The 18,280-nt window shown below is 41.6% G+C and overlaps 1 protein-coding gene across 5 annotated transcripts in view; it reads left to right on the top strand.

Moving 5' to 3' along the window:
- The window catches only part of atp8a1 (ATPase phospholipid transporting 8A1), a 111,458-nt gene that overhangs the window by 76,392 nt on the left and 16,786 nt on the right, over positions 1-18,280 (top strand). For all 5 annotated transcript variants that reach the window (XM_034208189.1, XM_034208186.1, XM_034208188.1 and 2 more), the window contains 6 exons: positions 838-948; positions 9,753-9,827; positions 11,134-11,256; positions 16,145-16,223; positions 17,407-17,468; positions 17,734-17,790. In XM_034208189.1, coding sequence (XP_034064080.1) covers positions 838-948; positions 9,753-9,827; positions 11,134-11,256; positions 16,145-16,223; positions 17,407-17,468; positions 17,734-17,790 — 507 coding nt within the window. The remainder of the gene's footprint in view (positions 1-837; positions 949-9,752; positions 9,828-11,133; positions 11,257-16,144; positions 16,224-17,406; positions 17,469-17,733; positions 17,791-18,280) is intronic.

The raw sequence follows: 18,280 nt of genomic DNA, 5'->3' as shown, positions 1-18,280 counted from the left end.
ATGAATGTTCTTGAGAGTTTCAGAAGAGCTCTATGCTGCTGTAGATTATTAGGCAGATTGTTTTAAAGATGTTTTACTTGAAAGCTTGGAGTTATCTGTTAAAGCAAGTGGAGAGTGAAGAGGCTTTGGGCTGAAGCCCCTCTGCTCTCCATCCGTCAGCAGCGCAGGTTTGTGGTAACTGATGTTTGAACCGACCATTCGAGGGGTCAGACCAACTGGGGGTCGTCAATGTGCTGCCATTTAACTGGAAGATACTGTGGTGTTGCTGAAAGACAAGAAGACCTTCAAATAAACAAAATAGTGTTTTCCCAAAAATTTAATTTGACTCATCTTACCTCCTACTCTGGTTCCTGAGACAGAACCTCTCATATTGTGTGATGGAAAGACGATGCAGTGTAGATCGCGTGCCTCCTTTGAGCCATTAGCTGGCAACACGGATGAGACACTTGCCTCGAGGTTCTGCTCCAATATAATCACACTTATCAGCCAGAAATTGCAGTGAAATGGTAATTTCACCACAGTCCCTAAACGTTGCCACAATTATTAAACCATTTAACTATTATGCTGAGCCCCAGGAGACTAATACCCCCATATGAACTCCATTTTCAGCAACTCAAAGCTTGATCTTCCAATCTTTAACTTGACATTTCTGGAATGTGTTAGTGAGAGTCTTTGGCCACAATGCCTCATCAGTCCTCTCTGCTGCTGGAGGACATAACACTGCTGCTTTCTGCTTCACTGTTCCAGCACTGATCTGTGATTATGAGAAACCATCAGACAGTGTTCTCTACTCAGACTTTTGCTATTCATTTATCTTGTCATTTTTCTCCCACGCAGTTCAAATACTTGAAGAATCTGCTGCTCGTCCACGGAGCCTGGAATTACAACCGTGTAGCCAAGTGCATCCTCTACTGCTTCTACAAGAATATTGTCCTCTACATCATTGAGGTAAGTCTCGCACAGCAGCTCCAAAGGCTCTGAATGCAAAGCATTGAGATGTTTCTCCATGACATGATTAGGTGTAAAGGCAAAGGTTTCTTGTTAGTTTCCATGTTTGTATTTCTGTTGACTGGCCCTTCACACTACCTGCCAGTTGGTGCAGATCCTGGGCCAATAGTTTGAGTTTTGACTCACAAGACAGAATATACCCAAACACACTCAAAGACGCACACTCACACTAATGAAGGGGAAAAACTAAACCTACGTAACTGGAAGTCTGCCTTTCCCATAACCTTGCCAGTAATTGGATCCTTGGAATATGAATCCAGCGAATTCACCTTCATAATCATGAAGCCATGCTAGCAGTGCTACCCATTAGTAGGATATTATTTTGTACTGTGTTGAATGGACATGCTACCAAATAAAATGCAGATGGGTATATATGTTAATATTTACTAGAATATTGCAAACGGTTTAGATTTGATTAGTATTAAATATTAGATGTACTTTATGAATCCCAATTAGATTGTTTCTTTTGTCATAGCAACATGTACACAAGGCATTGCACATTAATTAAAAATGAAATAAGATAGAAAATAAACATCAACACTAAATATATACATATCAATAGTGCACAATATATATCTAGAGTGTCTCTATCAAATGCACAATATAAATATACTGAATTTAAATCAGTAAACACTATGATGGGCCAGCCTACAACTAACAAAGAATGGTTTTCCAATGTTTAGGTAGACAATGATTTCACATTGAACGATGGGATTTCTATAGGGAATGTCATTAACATGAAGTTAAGACAATTAATTGAAACATCGTACTGCACTGAGGATCCATGGATGGTACTTCACACAGACAATTATGAGCAGGCAATAAATGTCTCTTCATGGCACCCAGCTCCACTGTGTATATTGTACATCAATGGCCGATGGTTATGGAGGTTCAAACACATGGTGCTCCCAACATTGTTCTGTTGCTGTGCGATAGGTTTGATGGCCTTTGACAGATACCAGAGCCAGTACTGATTGCCAGTTCAGAGCCATAACCAAGAATGAGCAGACAGGTTAAGTGCTTCCTATCAGCAGCAGCTTTATCATAGGGAGTGCTCCGATGTTTTGATCATCCGGCCGTACACTTCACTGACGGATACAGCTTGGCTTTGCATCTGCTTAAGAAATCCCTACTGAGTGTACGTCCCACTGTTATACTGTATGTCATCTACACACCTTGCAAAGTTTGAAGCATATGCTTATAAGAATAACATGTTAATTACATAGAAAGTTTATTGTCCACAATGGGGATATTTGTGTTTAGCTTTACCAAACTGCACACAATACAAAACAAAAACAAATGGGGTAAGAAATAAAGAACAGATTATAAGTGAGCAAAAGAAAAATAATTGCTAATTTTAAGAAATAACCCCCCCTCCACACACACACACACACACACACACACACACACACACACACACACACACACACACACACACACACACATACACATACACATACACATACACATACACACACACACACACAATCTTCTTATGTACTTGGGGGGGCCCGGTAGCCATATAAAGCAAAGGATTTACACACTGAAATGAGCACAATTCATAAGTGCTCCCTGACCCTTCGTTTCCCTTATGGTTTTAACCTGTTAAGCCCCGAGCCTGTTTTTCAGGTCTCAGGCTCGAAAATGACATTCCCAGAACAAATGACCATATCTTCGCTTCTAAAAGGGTTAAATTAATAATCTTTTTTCTCAAAGCAAGGTTACACCTGTGAGTTGGATGTAGAAGTGTCAGAATCAATATAGATGTTTTTAATTTTAAAGTAAATTCAGATTGAACACAGTAAAAAAAATGTAAATGATTGTGTCCGTCCAAAAAAAAAAATACTTATAGTGAAAACCACCCTTGAATGATGGGATGGTAGACTAAAAGCTTTAGGAATCCAAACTACAACATATAATAAGTACCCTGTATCAAGATTGATGCAAAACAAGTGAAATTTGACCTTTTTAGAGAGATTTAGCACACAAAAAACACTTCTGGGGTCATTTGGGTGGATTTGACCCATCTCTGGCCCCCCCTTGCTCGATTTTGCTGATTGACATCTCTTTCTAACCGTCAGAGCCAATGGAATCAAGGGGAACTCCCACATACTCCTTATTTGGTCATGTGTGTGTGTGAGACCGCCGCATAGCCAAGACCGGAAGCTGCGATAACTCTGGTGGCTACCATTAGCTAACTAACTTTTACTCTCCGATCTTTACATACAAATGGAATTATGGATTATAAATTTAAAAAAAGTATTACTCAGAAACATTTTCAACCTATGGATTAACCGATTCAGCCGCGTTTTTTCTCGTTTTAATGCCATTGAACAAGTCTTTTGATCAGATTGACAGCTACGGTGAGAGGATCTCCCTTAAAAGCTACGTAAAGGTACGTGTTGTGATGTATGTGTTTGCTTCCCCTGTCGCGAGTTCGGATCACTCAGTGATGATATATATACCTATATATACCTATATCGCAGCAGCGAGCCTCGCAACGTCCCGCCGAGTGTATGTGTGTGTCAGTGAGGAAGTCCGCGGATTGGTCCAAACGTAACGGCTCCGCGGACGTAACGTCACTATACCCGAAATACGTCAATATACCCGAAATACGTCACTATACCCAAGAAGTAAACAATGGAAAAAGAGAAATCCCCAACGAGGCATTCTGGGGCAGCATAGACAGGTATTTTCTGTATTAGAGTTTTACTCGCTACAGGGTGTACTTTGAGGGTTTGTGACTCTGCAGACCGTTTACATGCATACAAAGCTACATAAAACACAAGGGGACAGGTAATAACCAGAAAAGCAAGACATGGGCCCTTTAATACATCAGCCCCAAATAACCTGTCTTGGAAATATGAGCACTTTAAAATTCTCTTTTGTTCATCCTCTCTCTGTAACATTTGACCTCTGATCTCACTCTAGCTCATATACCATGGAGAATCAGTAGACTACTCCTTACATTCCAGCATGTCTGGCTTATTGTGACCTGAAGTAAAACAGGGCAGTCGCTCTCTTTCAGGTTATAACTCCAGTTATGGGAACTGCAACTGTTTGATCATGCTACCCTTTTCCAGATAAGGTTACATTTGCAGATCCAAAATAAAATTTGATTTGCAGCTAATTTAATTTTCTGTCAGTAAAAACATTACGTAAGACATTTCATCTGTGCACGAATGTCGAATTCATAAATGTTCGGCCCTGTTTTTAACCACGTTAAAAGGTGGCACAACATCTTATGTTTATATTAAATAAATTCAAGACTGCCTTCCAGTTTTCTATTCGAAATGTCCACAACCTTTATAAAACATTCAAATATTTTGCAATATTTATTCTATGATTTTTAGCTTTTCCAAATACAGCTTCTCTTTGAAAAACATCAAAATACTCTTTTCAAAGCAGGTGTTTCCCTACAATTTAAACTTAACATCAATAGTTCTGTCTGCAGGGCGAGCTTCTTTCTAGCACACCTTTTGTTGCTCTCTGAAAACATAACCCCCCTTCCCCCATGCTCTGCGCTCCTTCAGGGGATTGAAGTAGATAATAGGACTTTTCTCCACTTTAAGGCTGCTTCAATATTTCAAACGTCCCTGTTTTGTAAGACCCTGACATCTAACACACCAGCAACCTCAGGGTATGGGTATAAAGCTGCATTTGTTGCACTAATAGGTTTACTTTTGTGCTTCCATGTTTTTCTCGTCGACTCCCAGGCTACCCTGCAAGTAGAAAAGGAAGGATGTCGACGGGAATTTTTACTTTTTTGTTCACAGCACCATTGTCTGGTACAGTGTGTGTTACAATTTGAATACCAGGACTGGGATACTCTGTGTTTAAAGAGCCTGTGACAGCATCCCAACAACTGTTGTGCAATGAAATATTGGGCTACTAGTAATCTCGAACCGTCAGTTTAAAAAAGAAAAAGCGATACCGTTCCGTTAAATATCAATAATTTCGAACATCGCGGGGAAATTCCTTCGACTCATTTTGAAGTTTTGGGGGAAGCCGGAAGTGACGTCAATGCGGGAACGCTTCACTGTGCGGCGAGAGAGCCAAACACGGACAAAGTGTGTTGTCATGCGTAGAAATGGTGAATTACTGAGTTTAGGCACGTTAATAACGTTGTAATGAAGTTGACTACAGTATATTCATATTTGTCAGTGCTTTCATGTCAATTCGGCGAACATAAACATAAATGATCGTGGTGAAGATGATGATTAAATTAGGATTACAAATCGGTAGTGAGAGCTACTGAATTTCCTCCCGTCGGATGTGATATAAAAACAAATCGATTATTTTTGTAGTTGTAAACTCAAGTGGATGAAACTACATGTATTAGTGCTTTCATGTCAATTCGGCGAACATATGATAGATTAAATGATCGTGAGAATGATGATTAAAAATCGTTTGTTTGTGCCGGTCTGCATTTCCTGATGAGAAAACAAACCGATGCTTTTTGTAGTTGTAGTACACCAACATGGATTAAACGTGTGTTTTTTTTTCACCGTGAGGCTCAGGTTTGGGAAGGCTAAATAACTTTTTTTACCTGACGCTGCCCGCCTCCGGCGTCTATAGAAAAGAGATCAACTCAGCGTGCGGAGTTTAAATCTCTCAAGTCATATTACAGGATAAAGGAAATACAGTTTAAACTGCCGTAGGCCTATGCAGAGAAGACGCCGACGTGTCGCACTTATCATTCATATTACATCATCAATCAGATCATCGATCATATAATATCATAATATATCATATATTTCCTTATCTGCCGTGTCTGGCCGTGCAACACTTACAGTGTCACATACTGTATGCAGAAGTATTATTTTAAGCAACACATTATGTTGACGAAACACTCGAGTCAAATGTAATTAAAGTCAGATCCACTCGTGTCTTAGACGTGAACGCGCTCTCAGCTGGAGAGAGAAACCCTGGCTTGATTTACCGAGTTGATAACCAGCGTCTTAGGACCGTTTAGCGAGATCTCGTTTGTTAGTTTGTTGTTAGTTTGTTTGTTACTCAAACATATCCAGGGTCTGTTGAACTGGCTTCGTAGTGCAGAGCACAGGTGGCTAGCAGCGCTAATGTCAAAGACACACACATTGCATTATATTTGTATTTTACCAGGATGCAGTGACACTAATATTTACATTTACTATCTACAGCACCCGCCGCCCCTGACATCCCCCACTCCCCCCGTTGACAACTTACTAGCGGTACCGAAGTGGGCCGGTCGAGAGTCCCGGGATGATTTTTAGTCCCAGTCCACCACTGGCTACATGACCGTATGATCGCCCATATTGACGCACCTAATTCCTAAACTTCTAACAGATACAATAAACCGATCCTTCAGCCTCATATGAGCTCTCAGACACGTTCAAAATGAAACTGTCTGAGCTGTCATCGCTTGCTGCTGTGTGCGCCATCGTGCGTTTACATGCAGATGCTGGGATCCTGAACGGTGCAGCTGGAGCGCTGTGCCCGCAATGACGTCACACGTAATTTGGCGGGACTTGAAGAATCCCCGAGCAGATCCAGGAAATGGTCAACATTGAAGGGCAGATTAATGGTTATCAAAGTACAAATATCCAAAATCAGTTCAGTAACGGTTTTCAAGGGGACAATATTTACTCAAATTGATGTGTTTGGATGATGGGGGAAACTCGTGTCACAGGCTCTTTAAGCCTCTTTTCGTCTCCCTCTCCTTCCACTGGGTCTTTGGTTCTTTTAAGGAGACATGGAGTAGGAGGGTGAAAGATTCCACGGCTATTGTTGAAGACGGGAACTAAGTCTGAGACTCTTAGAATAGTTGTATGATCATTCAGGGTCTATTCTGTCTCTGAGGTTTAATAGTGAGTCACAATGTAAGGTTGTCCCTCCGGTGGATGAGTGACTGACAGCTTGAACTGCCTCAGTGTTTCTTTTGGATTTCCCCATGCTGTTGATTATGGTTTGTGTTCCTTTTTCCTTATCAGTTAGAGAATACTTTAACCATGATCACGCTTGAAAGATTGACTTATTTCACTAATTGCAAAACATGGTTATCTTTACTCTTTTTAAACAATGTATCCCAGAGCTTCAAGCCAAATTCATAACCCTTTTTTTTTTTTACATATTACGCAATTAACGTGAAAACAGAATTACAAAATAATGAATTTCAGTCACATTTAAGCTAAGAGACCTTTCCAGAAGATGCCATAGCAACTTCATTCAAATGACCGATCCAGCTGGCCACTCATGTTTGATTGACACATTGCCAGGGTGCGACAGAGGGGGCTGATGGACAAGTGGCATTTATGTGGCAATTACATGAAAGCTCATTCAGTGCGGCTCAGAGTTGCTGAGCTTGCCGACCATTGCACGCTGAATAAAGCCACAGAGGCCGTGTCTGGCATTGTGAGACAGCTTGTGTTTGTAGCTCCACATATTTCCAGCATATTTATCAGCTCCCTCTTTATATCCCTTGACATTCTTTGCTTGCTTTGTGTATGAATTCCATTTGCAATTCTCTGTACTAAGCTTAAGAGTATCTGGGCTCACATTGTTAAAGACAAATGTCATGCTCCCCCCACCCTCCAACCCATTGCCACTTTTAGACAAGCCCGCAGAGCTGTGAAGCAGCTCATGGAATCAGTGATTTTTGATTCGCTTATGAATATGCACGAAGTCTTCTTATCGGCAAGCCGCGGCCCAATCCCCCTTTTCTGAATTCCGCTTCCCTCCATTGCTGTTTTCATGATGTTCAGTCGGGGAGAGAGGCCAGCCACACCCCTTTGCTGAGTGGCACTCAATGAGGAGAAGAAAAGGGGAAGAAAATCCTGCCTGGTACTTCCCCTAATGAGCAAATCAATGCATCTGTCCCTCAAGAGATGGGAGAGGGAGAAAGAGACAGAAGCTATTGGGACCCCAAGGACCAGGCCAAAACACTCACACAGAGGCAGTTACCACATGCAATGAATAGGAGCCTTTTTTAACTTAGCACAACAATATATCAGCCCAGAGCTCCTCATTGGGCAGAGCTGTAATTAATTCAGCAGTTTGACCTACTCGCTAGCTTCTCATTACCGTTGCTTGTGCCACGCTAACGGTTGAACCTGCCTCATGGCTTGGGCTTCATCTTAACATTAACCATAGCAACGGCATCTGAATGTATTTTCTGCAAGCCAAGATCCCAAAACACCTAAAAACTATTCTTGCACTGCCAACAGATGTACTGTACATCCCGTGATTCTCATGTTAACAGAGCTACATGGTCCCAGTTTTGGGTGAACATCCCACGTGAATTTAAAAACAGGACCCCTCACATAAAAGAAACAACATCATGGTAGAGTGCACCTGATGGAGAGCAGGCTTGGATCTGTGAGGGGTGGGTGTGGCAGAGAGGGGAGATGAAGGGCAGGGTCTGTGGGCAAACACAGGCCTCGTCTATAGACACCCACCCCCCCCCCCCCAACCTCACCAAGGGAATGAAGGGCGGGTGGGGGGGAGGGAGCGGGACAGACATTTGTTTTCATGCATATGCTTACTCGATTAAATAGGAAGGGCCAGTTGCAGATTGGTATTGGTCATGTAGAGAGTGGCAGCGGGCGGGTGGGGCCCTCACATAGGCTTTGTCCCAATCTGAGAATTTGTAGCAGTTCATGCCTTCATAATGAAGTTAAATGAAGCGAGGAAATGCTTGCTTGGCCATGGCAAAAACACAGCACCCCTGATGTTCCCTTGACAGATCTGGCGTGAGTAATATGCTGGTTCTGGACTGCGAAGTGTCAAACTTTGATTAACTGTCAGCATACCAGTAGTGCAGAATGTGTCTGACAAATGCATTTAAAAACAAATTACCATTTGTATATACTAGATACTGTATCCCAACTTCTACTTGCTTTAAATATAGTTTATTTACAATACCTGGCTTGTGTCCTGATCTAAGAGGCATTGTTTTGTTCAGATAAGTATAACTAATCAGGCAATGTGATAAGACTCGTCTCCACCCAACATATGGTTTACATTACTTCTGTCTCACTCTCCTGACACAATATATCACAGTCTCCATCCTTCAGAGTCCTACAGCCCAGACTCTGCTCCTATAACTAACCTCGTCTGTCACCCACTTGTCTTCAGGTAGATCAAGGAGGACAATTGTGGGCTTGATATATGTCTGTAGTTAATCCTGTGATGAATCCAGTAGGCAGTTTGTATCGTGGAGGTGGCATCTGGAGGTCTAGGCTTTCCCACTCTCATTATTTTTCTTATTTGCTCTATTTTGGCCCCACTCTGCTTTATCTGAATTTGAAACCTGGATAACTTAAACTAATGGCATGTTGATCACAGGTCAGCACTTCAAACAAACCCGCATTTTAATTAGGATAATTTCCATTTTTCAGTTTTTTTTTTATTGACATGAAATCTAACGAAAAAGCCGATTGTCTGTGTCTAAAATGAGCTGGTCTCACCATCACTATCAATAATGGAAAGCATAGTGCCTACTGACATTCAAAATACTACAGAGATGTGTTGTTTACAGCATCGAGTGGAGACTGCAGTATTGAATTCATGACTAAGTGCCTCACCGATTAATATTACAGTAATGGGAAGGGGAGATAAACCATCGTAGTTATCTTTGTGTTTTAATGAAAATGATGAAGTGTTTGATATCAACTCTATTTTAGAGCTGTCATTATATGAATCTGTTTCTCCACCATTGGTTCATCTGTTCTTATTGCTTCTTCATGTGATTTTGTCTCCCTTAGATCTGGTTTGCATTTGTCAATGGCTTCTCAGGCCAGATCCTATTTGAACGCTGGTGCATCGGCTTATACAATGTGGTAAGTGCTAATAAAATTAATTCTCTAATGAGTCCTTTTTTAACCCAAAGCCCTCTGGAAAAACACAGATTTGTGGTTGTGTGCCTTAAACTGATCCCTTTATTACGTGACTTTGTCATCAACATCTTTAATATGTTTCCCATTATTTATGACCTGTTGTCAAGACCATATTCCCTCTGTGCCCTGAACTATGTACTGAATACGAAAGAACAACAGATTTGCTTGCTCTAAAGTGTGTCGTTAGTAAGGCCAGCTACGTTTGAATGATAAAAAGAATAGGAAAGAGTGGGCTGCTGATGAAGGGCGTCCCACAGGGCTTTATAATAGAACCACTCCTAATGAACTCATATTTCATATCTGACATGAATTAAGTAGAACTCAAACATGTGCATCTGCAAGTCTAAAATGTAATACCATGCCGTTAAGTCCATAAGGAGTTGATATGTGACTTTAAACTGTTTATTAAAATCAACTCAATTCAATCAACAAACAAAAAATCAGAGACGTGTGAAGTGAAATCTCATCACATTCCTGATTGGTCTCAAATGGAAGTAATTTATGGGAGGGACAAACTGTCAAGTGAGAAGGATATTTCCACAGCTTTGACTCTCACATTCATTTCATAATAAACCATCAGCTTAGATCCAGTACTGTATTTGGGGGGTGGGAAGAGGGTTACTTTATCCAAAACTGAGGGAATTCCTCCGCCTCAGTGGGAGTCTGTCGGAGGCAGTGGGCTGAATCCGCCTCTCAATGGAGATCTTCCTGCGCCTGGCTCTGAATAAGAAAGGAGGCCAGTGGAGCATGTCCTGTGGCCCGCTGGTCCTGCAGACTGAGGCCTGTAGACTCCCACTCCAGATGGGGCTTCAGGGAACTCACACCAACTGACCCACTGAGCCCCCAGCTACACAATACCATCACTCCTCTCTCAGCAGCTGCTATACAGAACAACATTACAACACCACTAAGAAATTACACTTTAGCCAGGCCTAAATACCTGCTTCTAAGTCAAGGGTATCACAGATGTTCATTGGGTTTTGCATATGAAAAGACGTGAAGCATGACAAACCGAAATAAGAAACCCTTAAGGGTTATAAGGTCAATGGTCTCCAATGATTTAAAATAAATAATGTGGAATGTGGAGAACAAATTGAAGCAAATTGTCCTATAAATGTAACATATGGAGAGGGTGGCAGCTATGAAATTGCAAAGTGATTTAAGCTATTGGTTACATAGATATGTTTCTTTTAATACCTTGTACTTTTTACCACTAATTTTTTCTCATGTGTGTGCTTTTCTTTGACAGATCTTCACTGCTTTGCCTCCTCTCACTCTGGGAATATTTGAGCGTTCCTGCAGGAAAGAAAACATGCTGAAATACCCAGAACTCTACAAAACCTCCCAGAATGCAATGGGCTTTAATACCAAGGTAACGCTTGTTTATCAAATGTACTTTATTTGTGCACAACCGGATTTTAAATATTATTAGATGACTATTATTATAACTTTTGTCCTTTTGTTGCAGTATTTTGTTATATTTATACCTGCTCCATTTATATAAAGTAATATCATTACTTGATATGGAGTTCTAACATTTCTCCAAATCTAGTGCAATATTGGCAGTGTTCCTTCACTTGTAAGGAACTTGTATTCAGTTAATATTTTGTATTTCTGCTAACGTGCTTTGGTGCTTTTAGTCTGCGAGAAACATTACCAGCCATTTTGGTAATTCTATTCAGCTCATCTAGTGTAACCAAACACTCCATTTTCATATTAAATATAATACTATATCATATAACAATATTCTAAAACTGAGAATTCATTTTGTGCTCCGCCACACAAATGAGAAGGTCAAATGTGCGAGCTCTTACGACCAATTAAGATCAAATGAATGACACAAGAGGTTCCTGTCGTGTTGTTTTGAGGACGCGTCTCCGGTCCCAGTGACCTGGCAGCTGTAGTCAGTGGGTCTCCAGTTGGACCCTGGTTTGGCCTGGCTTGACCTATTCTGTCTGGTAGCTGGGGCTGTCCGTTAGCTTTCCCCCGCTGGTAATAAAGATGTCTCCTCTTTCGCCCTGGACCCACAGGCGTGGTGACCTGGTTAGCACAGCATGGAGGTGGATTAAATACGGATTGGCCATGGCTGGCGTTCAGTAGCAGGGAAGGTCAGATGGGTTGGGGGATGCAGCAGAAATAATCGAAGGAAGGAGGGAATATAGAGAGTGTGCTGTCATTGTGTGACAGCGTTTGTCGCGGAAAATTATGCAATTTGTTTAAGTAAAGCCGTTTTTTGCTCTCAGAGCAAGGCTGTCAGATTGAGTTTAACCCATGTCGGACCACACTGAATGTGTGAAATGTGTTTCCATCTTCAGTTTAATGAGCAGTGACAACTTACTTGCTTAAAAACTGACAGTTTTTCTAATCAAACCAGTTTAAAAAAGGAGACCGCTAGCCCATTTCAACCTGCCAAAAAGCCAAATCCTTCATATTCATCCAAAAAAAGAAATCATTTGGATGTTACCTGACCCCAATGTAAATGGCGGCAATGATAAGCTGATTAATAGCTTAGTTTATTAACAACAAAAACATTTCAGTAATTTTTTTTTATAAACACAGAAGCAATTTAAACACACCACCCTTGACTGAAAGTCTTTATTGGGCTTTGTTTTACTATAGAACAGCCGTAGAGACAAAAAAGGAGGCAAGGGGCAACAAAATGCAGGAAAGGCCCACAGGTTGGGTTGGAGCTCAGGTCCCTGCAGTAAGTAGCCTTTGAACAAGGGGCACCTGGTGAGCTATCAGGCCCCCGGCTGTGGGAAATTAGTCGAATTACAAAAAAAAAACATTTCAGATTTGAACTCACTTATGACAAATGAACACAATCAAGGTAATTAGTTCAGTAAATGTAATCAAATCCACTCTTAGTTATGGCCCGGATTGTGTTTCATAATTAGAGAAAGATGACAAAATGGAGGTCCTTTGGTGTCAAAAAGGACACACTTTACACAAAATGAGAGCTATGGTTTTTCTGTGGATACATTATCTTCATGTATAAGTTAAACAGACAGACATTTGTCCTCACAACGGCTCATTAAACCGACCCCCTTTTTAGTTAAATTCTAAAGTAGGATTGATTTTCCCTTCATTAATATTGTTGAAGACTTCATTACTTCTCAGTGCCAAATAAGGGTCTGAAAAATGTGTCTGATAGTAGAAGCAAATGAACCTCAATTTAGTTTGAGACAGATTTTCCAAGTCCCATAAATGATGACTCGGCCAGGTCAGCAGGTTGTTTTTGCTGGCTTGTCCACTCTTTTCCCGAGATATTTTCCTTGCAGCTGGCCCGAGGCGAGGCGAGAAAATCCAGCAGGAATTTGGCCCCTCGAAGCCTGTCTTTCTGCACGCCTGGCTCTTTTGTACACAACAGATACTGTCTTTGTGAATTAAAGCTGCTTGTGTTGAGGTGGGAGAAGGGAGTGACTGAGGGTGTTAAAAACTCAAGGCGTGTCTTTAACTATGCCACCCATTCACTTTTAATTACATATACCTGACACTTGAGTCACTCCAATAAACCCTGACCCCCTCTTGAAGTGGTTGTAGTCATTTCAGCAGTTTACTAGCAACTATCACCTCTTATACTGCATTCTTCCCTCTGTTTTACACTTTTATTTCTTCCTTTGAGCTCCCTTCTTATGGTGCTTTTCCACTGCAAGGCCTCGCACGTTTTTTTTTGCTTTGCCACATGGGGTAGTTCCGGCTCAGGAATACTTTTTCACCTTTTTTTTCTGGCCCTCCAAAATCGAGGTTCTTACCGGGCCAACAACCGGGCTGAATATGCTAAACTAGTGACGTAAACACTCTCGACTGCTGAATGGTCAAGAGAATCGCTGGCAAGGGGGCTACAACTACAACAACATGAACATATTTGACCGTGATTTAATTGTAATACACGTTTCAAAATGATGCCGAAGTAACAACATACTGATACCGGTTAGTAAAAACCATGAATTAATGCTTTGACAAGTCTGCAGACAGACGGCAGGCGCAAAACCTTTTTAAATACGTGTTTTCTGAATGGAGATCGGATCGATCAGGCTAAGCTAACGTTGTATATGCTCAGTCCGTCCACACTCACAACAACGGCCTACAGACATAAATAAACCAGCGACTGTATTCGCGATGACACAGGCAGTCTGTGGTTTGTACTTGTTTAACTTTTGTCTAGTTTCTAAACAGATATGAGGAGCTGTGAGCTCTGAGGGCTAACAGCTAACGGCTGATGTTGGTTTTGTGGTTCGCATTGAAGATGACGTCATGGCTCCGCCTGCAGTGCGTTACTATAGATACTGCCCCAGCTACTAAACTGTAATGGAAACGCAGCATAAAGTGAGCCTGGCCTACCAAGGCCTAACTATACCGTACTAAGCCGTCCGAGGCCCTGCAGTGGAAAAGCACCATTACTGAACTGGCTCTAAAAGGAAGGAGTGGGCAGCACTGAAAATATTTGGTTCGATATTAATTACCAGCTTTTTTGCCGCAATTAGTACTTCCACAAAGGTCGGAATATCTACAGGACAGACTGAGCATTCATTCGGAGGGGACCCCTGGTAACTTGCTGGGATGCACAAAAAGAAAGAGAGCAGGGTGAAAGGGAGGATCCCACTGTGACAAATGATTATGAACATTTATTGATTTCATTAGCATTCATTATTGAGGAAAGGAAACTACTTTGTTTGCGTCCCTGCAGTGTTTGGGAATGGGATAGTTGAGGAGGAGGGCGAGAGAGAGCAGAGCCTGTCAACAGTAGGCTAATGGGCATAAAAATGATTGTAACATTAGTGATCATTTAATCCACAATTGAGATAAAGTGGTGGGGGTTGGTTTAGGCCACTCTTCACTCAGTGGGTTTTGTGTACATAGTGGGAGGGTGAGGTAATCCTGGGGGGGAGTTGGGAGGTGGGGGGGGTGGCTGCTATGGGACTTTGTTTGGTCGATAGCAAAGGTGAGTAGGTCGAGCCACAGAGGCCAAGGTGTATTACAAAGACTCACAGTTTGGAAGAAGACTTCTCCTTCACTGTACCTTCTCCTTCCTTTCTTCTCTTGTTTCACCATTTTGGAATCACCCCAAAGTCCAAAGCCGTTCTATTAGTTGTTTTAAAATGACTCAAACCTGCAAAAATCCCAAGAAATGTTGACTTTCAGTGTGTCTTACGTGTCTCAAATAAGCTGTGTTTTATGTTTTACTGACAGATTTGCTGAAGTTGTTGAAAAGAGTGTTTATAAGAAAGCGAGCCTTTAACTTGTCTGCCAAGAACCGATGATTAAAAAGAGGCCAGAGATTAATATGTAATGTTTTTTCAGTTTTTATTTTTCCTCCTTTATCCGTTTACTCTGGGTTTGATGAACTCTCAGCTCTCAGGGGCAACAGCGTCGTCTGGGTCAGCACAGGGAGGAAAAGGGGGCATAAATGTGGAGCCGTTTTTGGCAGAATAGATTTCACGGCTGTTTCATGCTACATCGCCCATTTGTGTTTTGTTTGGCTCTGGTGTTGCATTAAGTACATTTGAAACAAGGTGGTTTTGGAGTGGGAGTATTGACTCATCCAAAGTCTGCTTGCTTGCACACACAGACACACACGCAGACTGCGGTCCACACTACGATTTTCCAGGCCCTTAATAATTACCATGAAAACAGTTTAATCTCTGTCAGGCCTGTCAGTCTCGCTGTGTGTGTTTCTAGACTGATTTCTGCTTGTTTAAACACTCCTGTCATTTATTTCTACACCAGTTAAAATCCTTACATGAAAGAGCCAAAGCCTTATGAAATGTAATGAGAGGAGACCCTCACACTAGCAGCACATATATCAAAGTTGCATAACGTTCTTATCATAGAGGTGAGGACGTGTATTTTGCCGTTTCTTATGCTCGCTGCGTTTTTTCTTTGATTCTGTGGAAAGAATAAGTTAAAACCTGCACACTGACATTGTCCTATTGCCTTTCATTGCTCGTACACACACTCAGCAGCCTCTCTCTCCCCCATAACACACACAGCGGATATACAACGTGTCTGTCAGCGGGGTGGCCATTCAGTGAGGAGGCCCCGACAAAACCGCCACTTAGCCTAGCGCTGGGCTGCCACAAAGGGCCCGGGTCAGGGGTCACTTGGAAGGCTGGAGCTCCCCACACCCTTTTCTCATGCTTTTTTCTCTCTGTCTCCCTCTCTCTTCTTTGAAACTCCTGCCGCCTCCAACCCCCCACCCCTCCCTTCCTCCCCTCTGCCTCCTTCGCCTCCATCCATCTCCCCTCTTTTTTTTGCAGGTCTTCTGGGCCCATTGTCTGAACGGCCTCTTCCACTCCGTCATCCTCTTCTGGATCCCCCTTAAAGCCTTCCAGCATGGTAAGTAGCTCCCAGAGACTCCGCCAAGGCCCTCGGTGGACTCTGGATGGAGAGGGAGGATAGTCAAACACACATACTTTGTCTTAATTAGTTCTCTCTTCAACTGCCCGCTCATGAATTACAAACATCTGTGTGCTCCAGCAAGAGCTACACACACTAACAGGCATTTATTCATGTCTACACACAAATGAGCTGATGAAATGCTTTTGGACTCAGTTATTTGCACTTATTTATGTTTTCAAACTGTCAATCGATTGTCAGGTGTTTTATCCAAATAGCTATCCGTCGTTTAGCACAATGATAGTAAAATTAATTCTTGATAACTTTATTTATCTGTTTAAGGTCAATTGTGCATGTTTGTGCACATTAAGATGCAGGTTTCAGGGTGCGAGTGCAGAGAGAATAGGGATCTTTGAGCCGGTAAGTCTTGGCCGGCCGCAGGACCACACAAGCCTGTGCCTGCTCTCCAAACAAAGGCGCCAAGCTCCTTCACTCTGACTGACAGGCTGTCAGCAAAGCCTCAGCGCACACAAGACATGTGACGGGCCGGAAGTAAAGGGAACGGGAGCCTCTCTTTCTTTCTTTACTGGCCGTTGTACACTGCTGATGTTTTAGTTTTAGCCTCAACCCACGTGGGCAGTTTGAAGCTATTTTAATGTGTAGGTAATCTTCATTTTATTAATTTAGGAAATTCCTCTAACCCCTGTTTAAAAGATTTGTTCCTGTTTAGGTTGGAACCAGATTTAATTGCAGAATAAATATCAATTTAGTCAGAAACACAGTCATGTTCTTTATATTTCAGCAACGTATTAGCCAGGACATTTATTTCTGACCAAGATTAATGCACACCAATTTAGCTTCTCAGTCTTACTGATGGATTTTCACGGATACACTCCTTCCTTCTAGTTGGAAAGACAGAATTGACATTCCAGCCTCTCTCAAAGGGCGGTAATGGAAGCAGCATTTGCCTGTGGTTTTAACTTCACACTCCCATGTCCACCTTAAATCCAAGTCTCTAATGGGGCATTTTACACCAGAGTTCACACTGAGATGTACTAAAGTAATAACCTACATGCCTGGCTGTTTACTCTTTGGATCACCTAATGGAACTCTGCATGAAACCCAAGAGCTGAAAAGAGACAGCTTTGACCCTAAAAGCTTCTGTTGTTGATTTTCTTCACAGATACTGTGTTTGGCAACGGAAGAACTCCAGACTATCTCCTCTTAGGCAACATGGTTTACACAGTAAGTGCACCAATCTTCTTGACAGGCGCTGTTTCTGTGTTAAACGGTTTAGTCTCTGAGCCAAGTGTCATCCCATTTGTGTGAATCAACATCAATGTAACTGCCTTTTCTTCTGCCTTTTACTTTGTCGGACAATTATTTTACTCCACAGTATAACACATATGTATTTAATGTACATTCTAACATGTGTGATGCACTTACCATGACTGGTTTTAGTATTGCAGAGGGACTTGGTGTAATGTCAGTGTGATTTGTGTCTTTACAGTTTGTGGTCATCACAGTCTGTCTTAAAGCCGGCCTCGAGACCTCGTCCTGGACCATGGTAGGCTGATGGCTCTATCCTTTCTCTCTAAACTTCTGCCCACTCTTTCCAGTTCTTGCACTTTATATGACCACTGATACTTGTGACGTTTTTACATCCTTGCATTTCCCACTGAGCCTGTAACTGTAAACTCTGAGAAACATGCTTAGATCTGATCTGCACATGAGTTACATGGCTCAATAATACACTGTAAATATATACTTATCAAGAGTAAAACGATATATACCTATAGAATATAAAATATAAATAATTCAGTTAGAATACACTTTAAAAAACCAAACTTATACTACCAATATATAAAAATAGGATATTTTAGTCATTATACAATTGTGCAAAGTAGTTGTAGTTATTTTGTATTTATTGAAATGTAACAAAGTAGAGTGTGAATTTAATATGTGCAAGGGATACTGAGAAAATAAAAAAAGATTGCAGTCTGGTCAAAACTGTTCCAAGTTGCTAAAAGCCACTCATTGTAAAGCATATATCATTT

Source organism: Gymnodraco acuticeps, unplaced genomic scaffold (assembly GCF_902827175.1).
Source record: "Gymnodraco acuticeps unplaced genomic scaffold, fGymAcu1.1, whole genome shotgun sequence".
Taxonomy (NCBI): domain Eukaryota; kingdom Metazoa; phylum Chordata; class Actinopteri; order Perciformes; family Bathydraconidae; genus Gymnodraco; species Gymnodraco acuticeps.
Note: the sequence above shows the minus strand (reverse complement) of the source record. Positions and strands in the feature narration are given on the sequence as shown.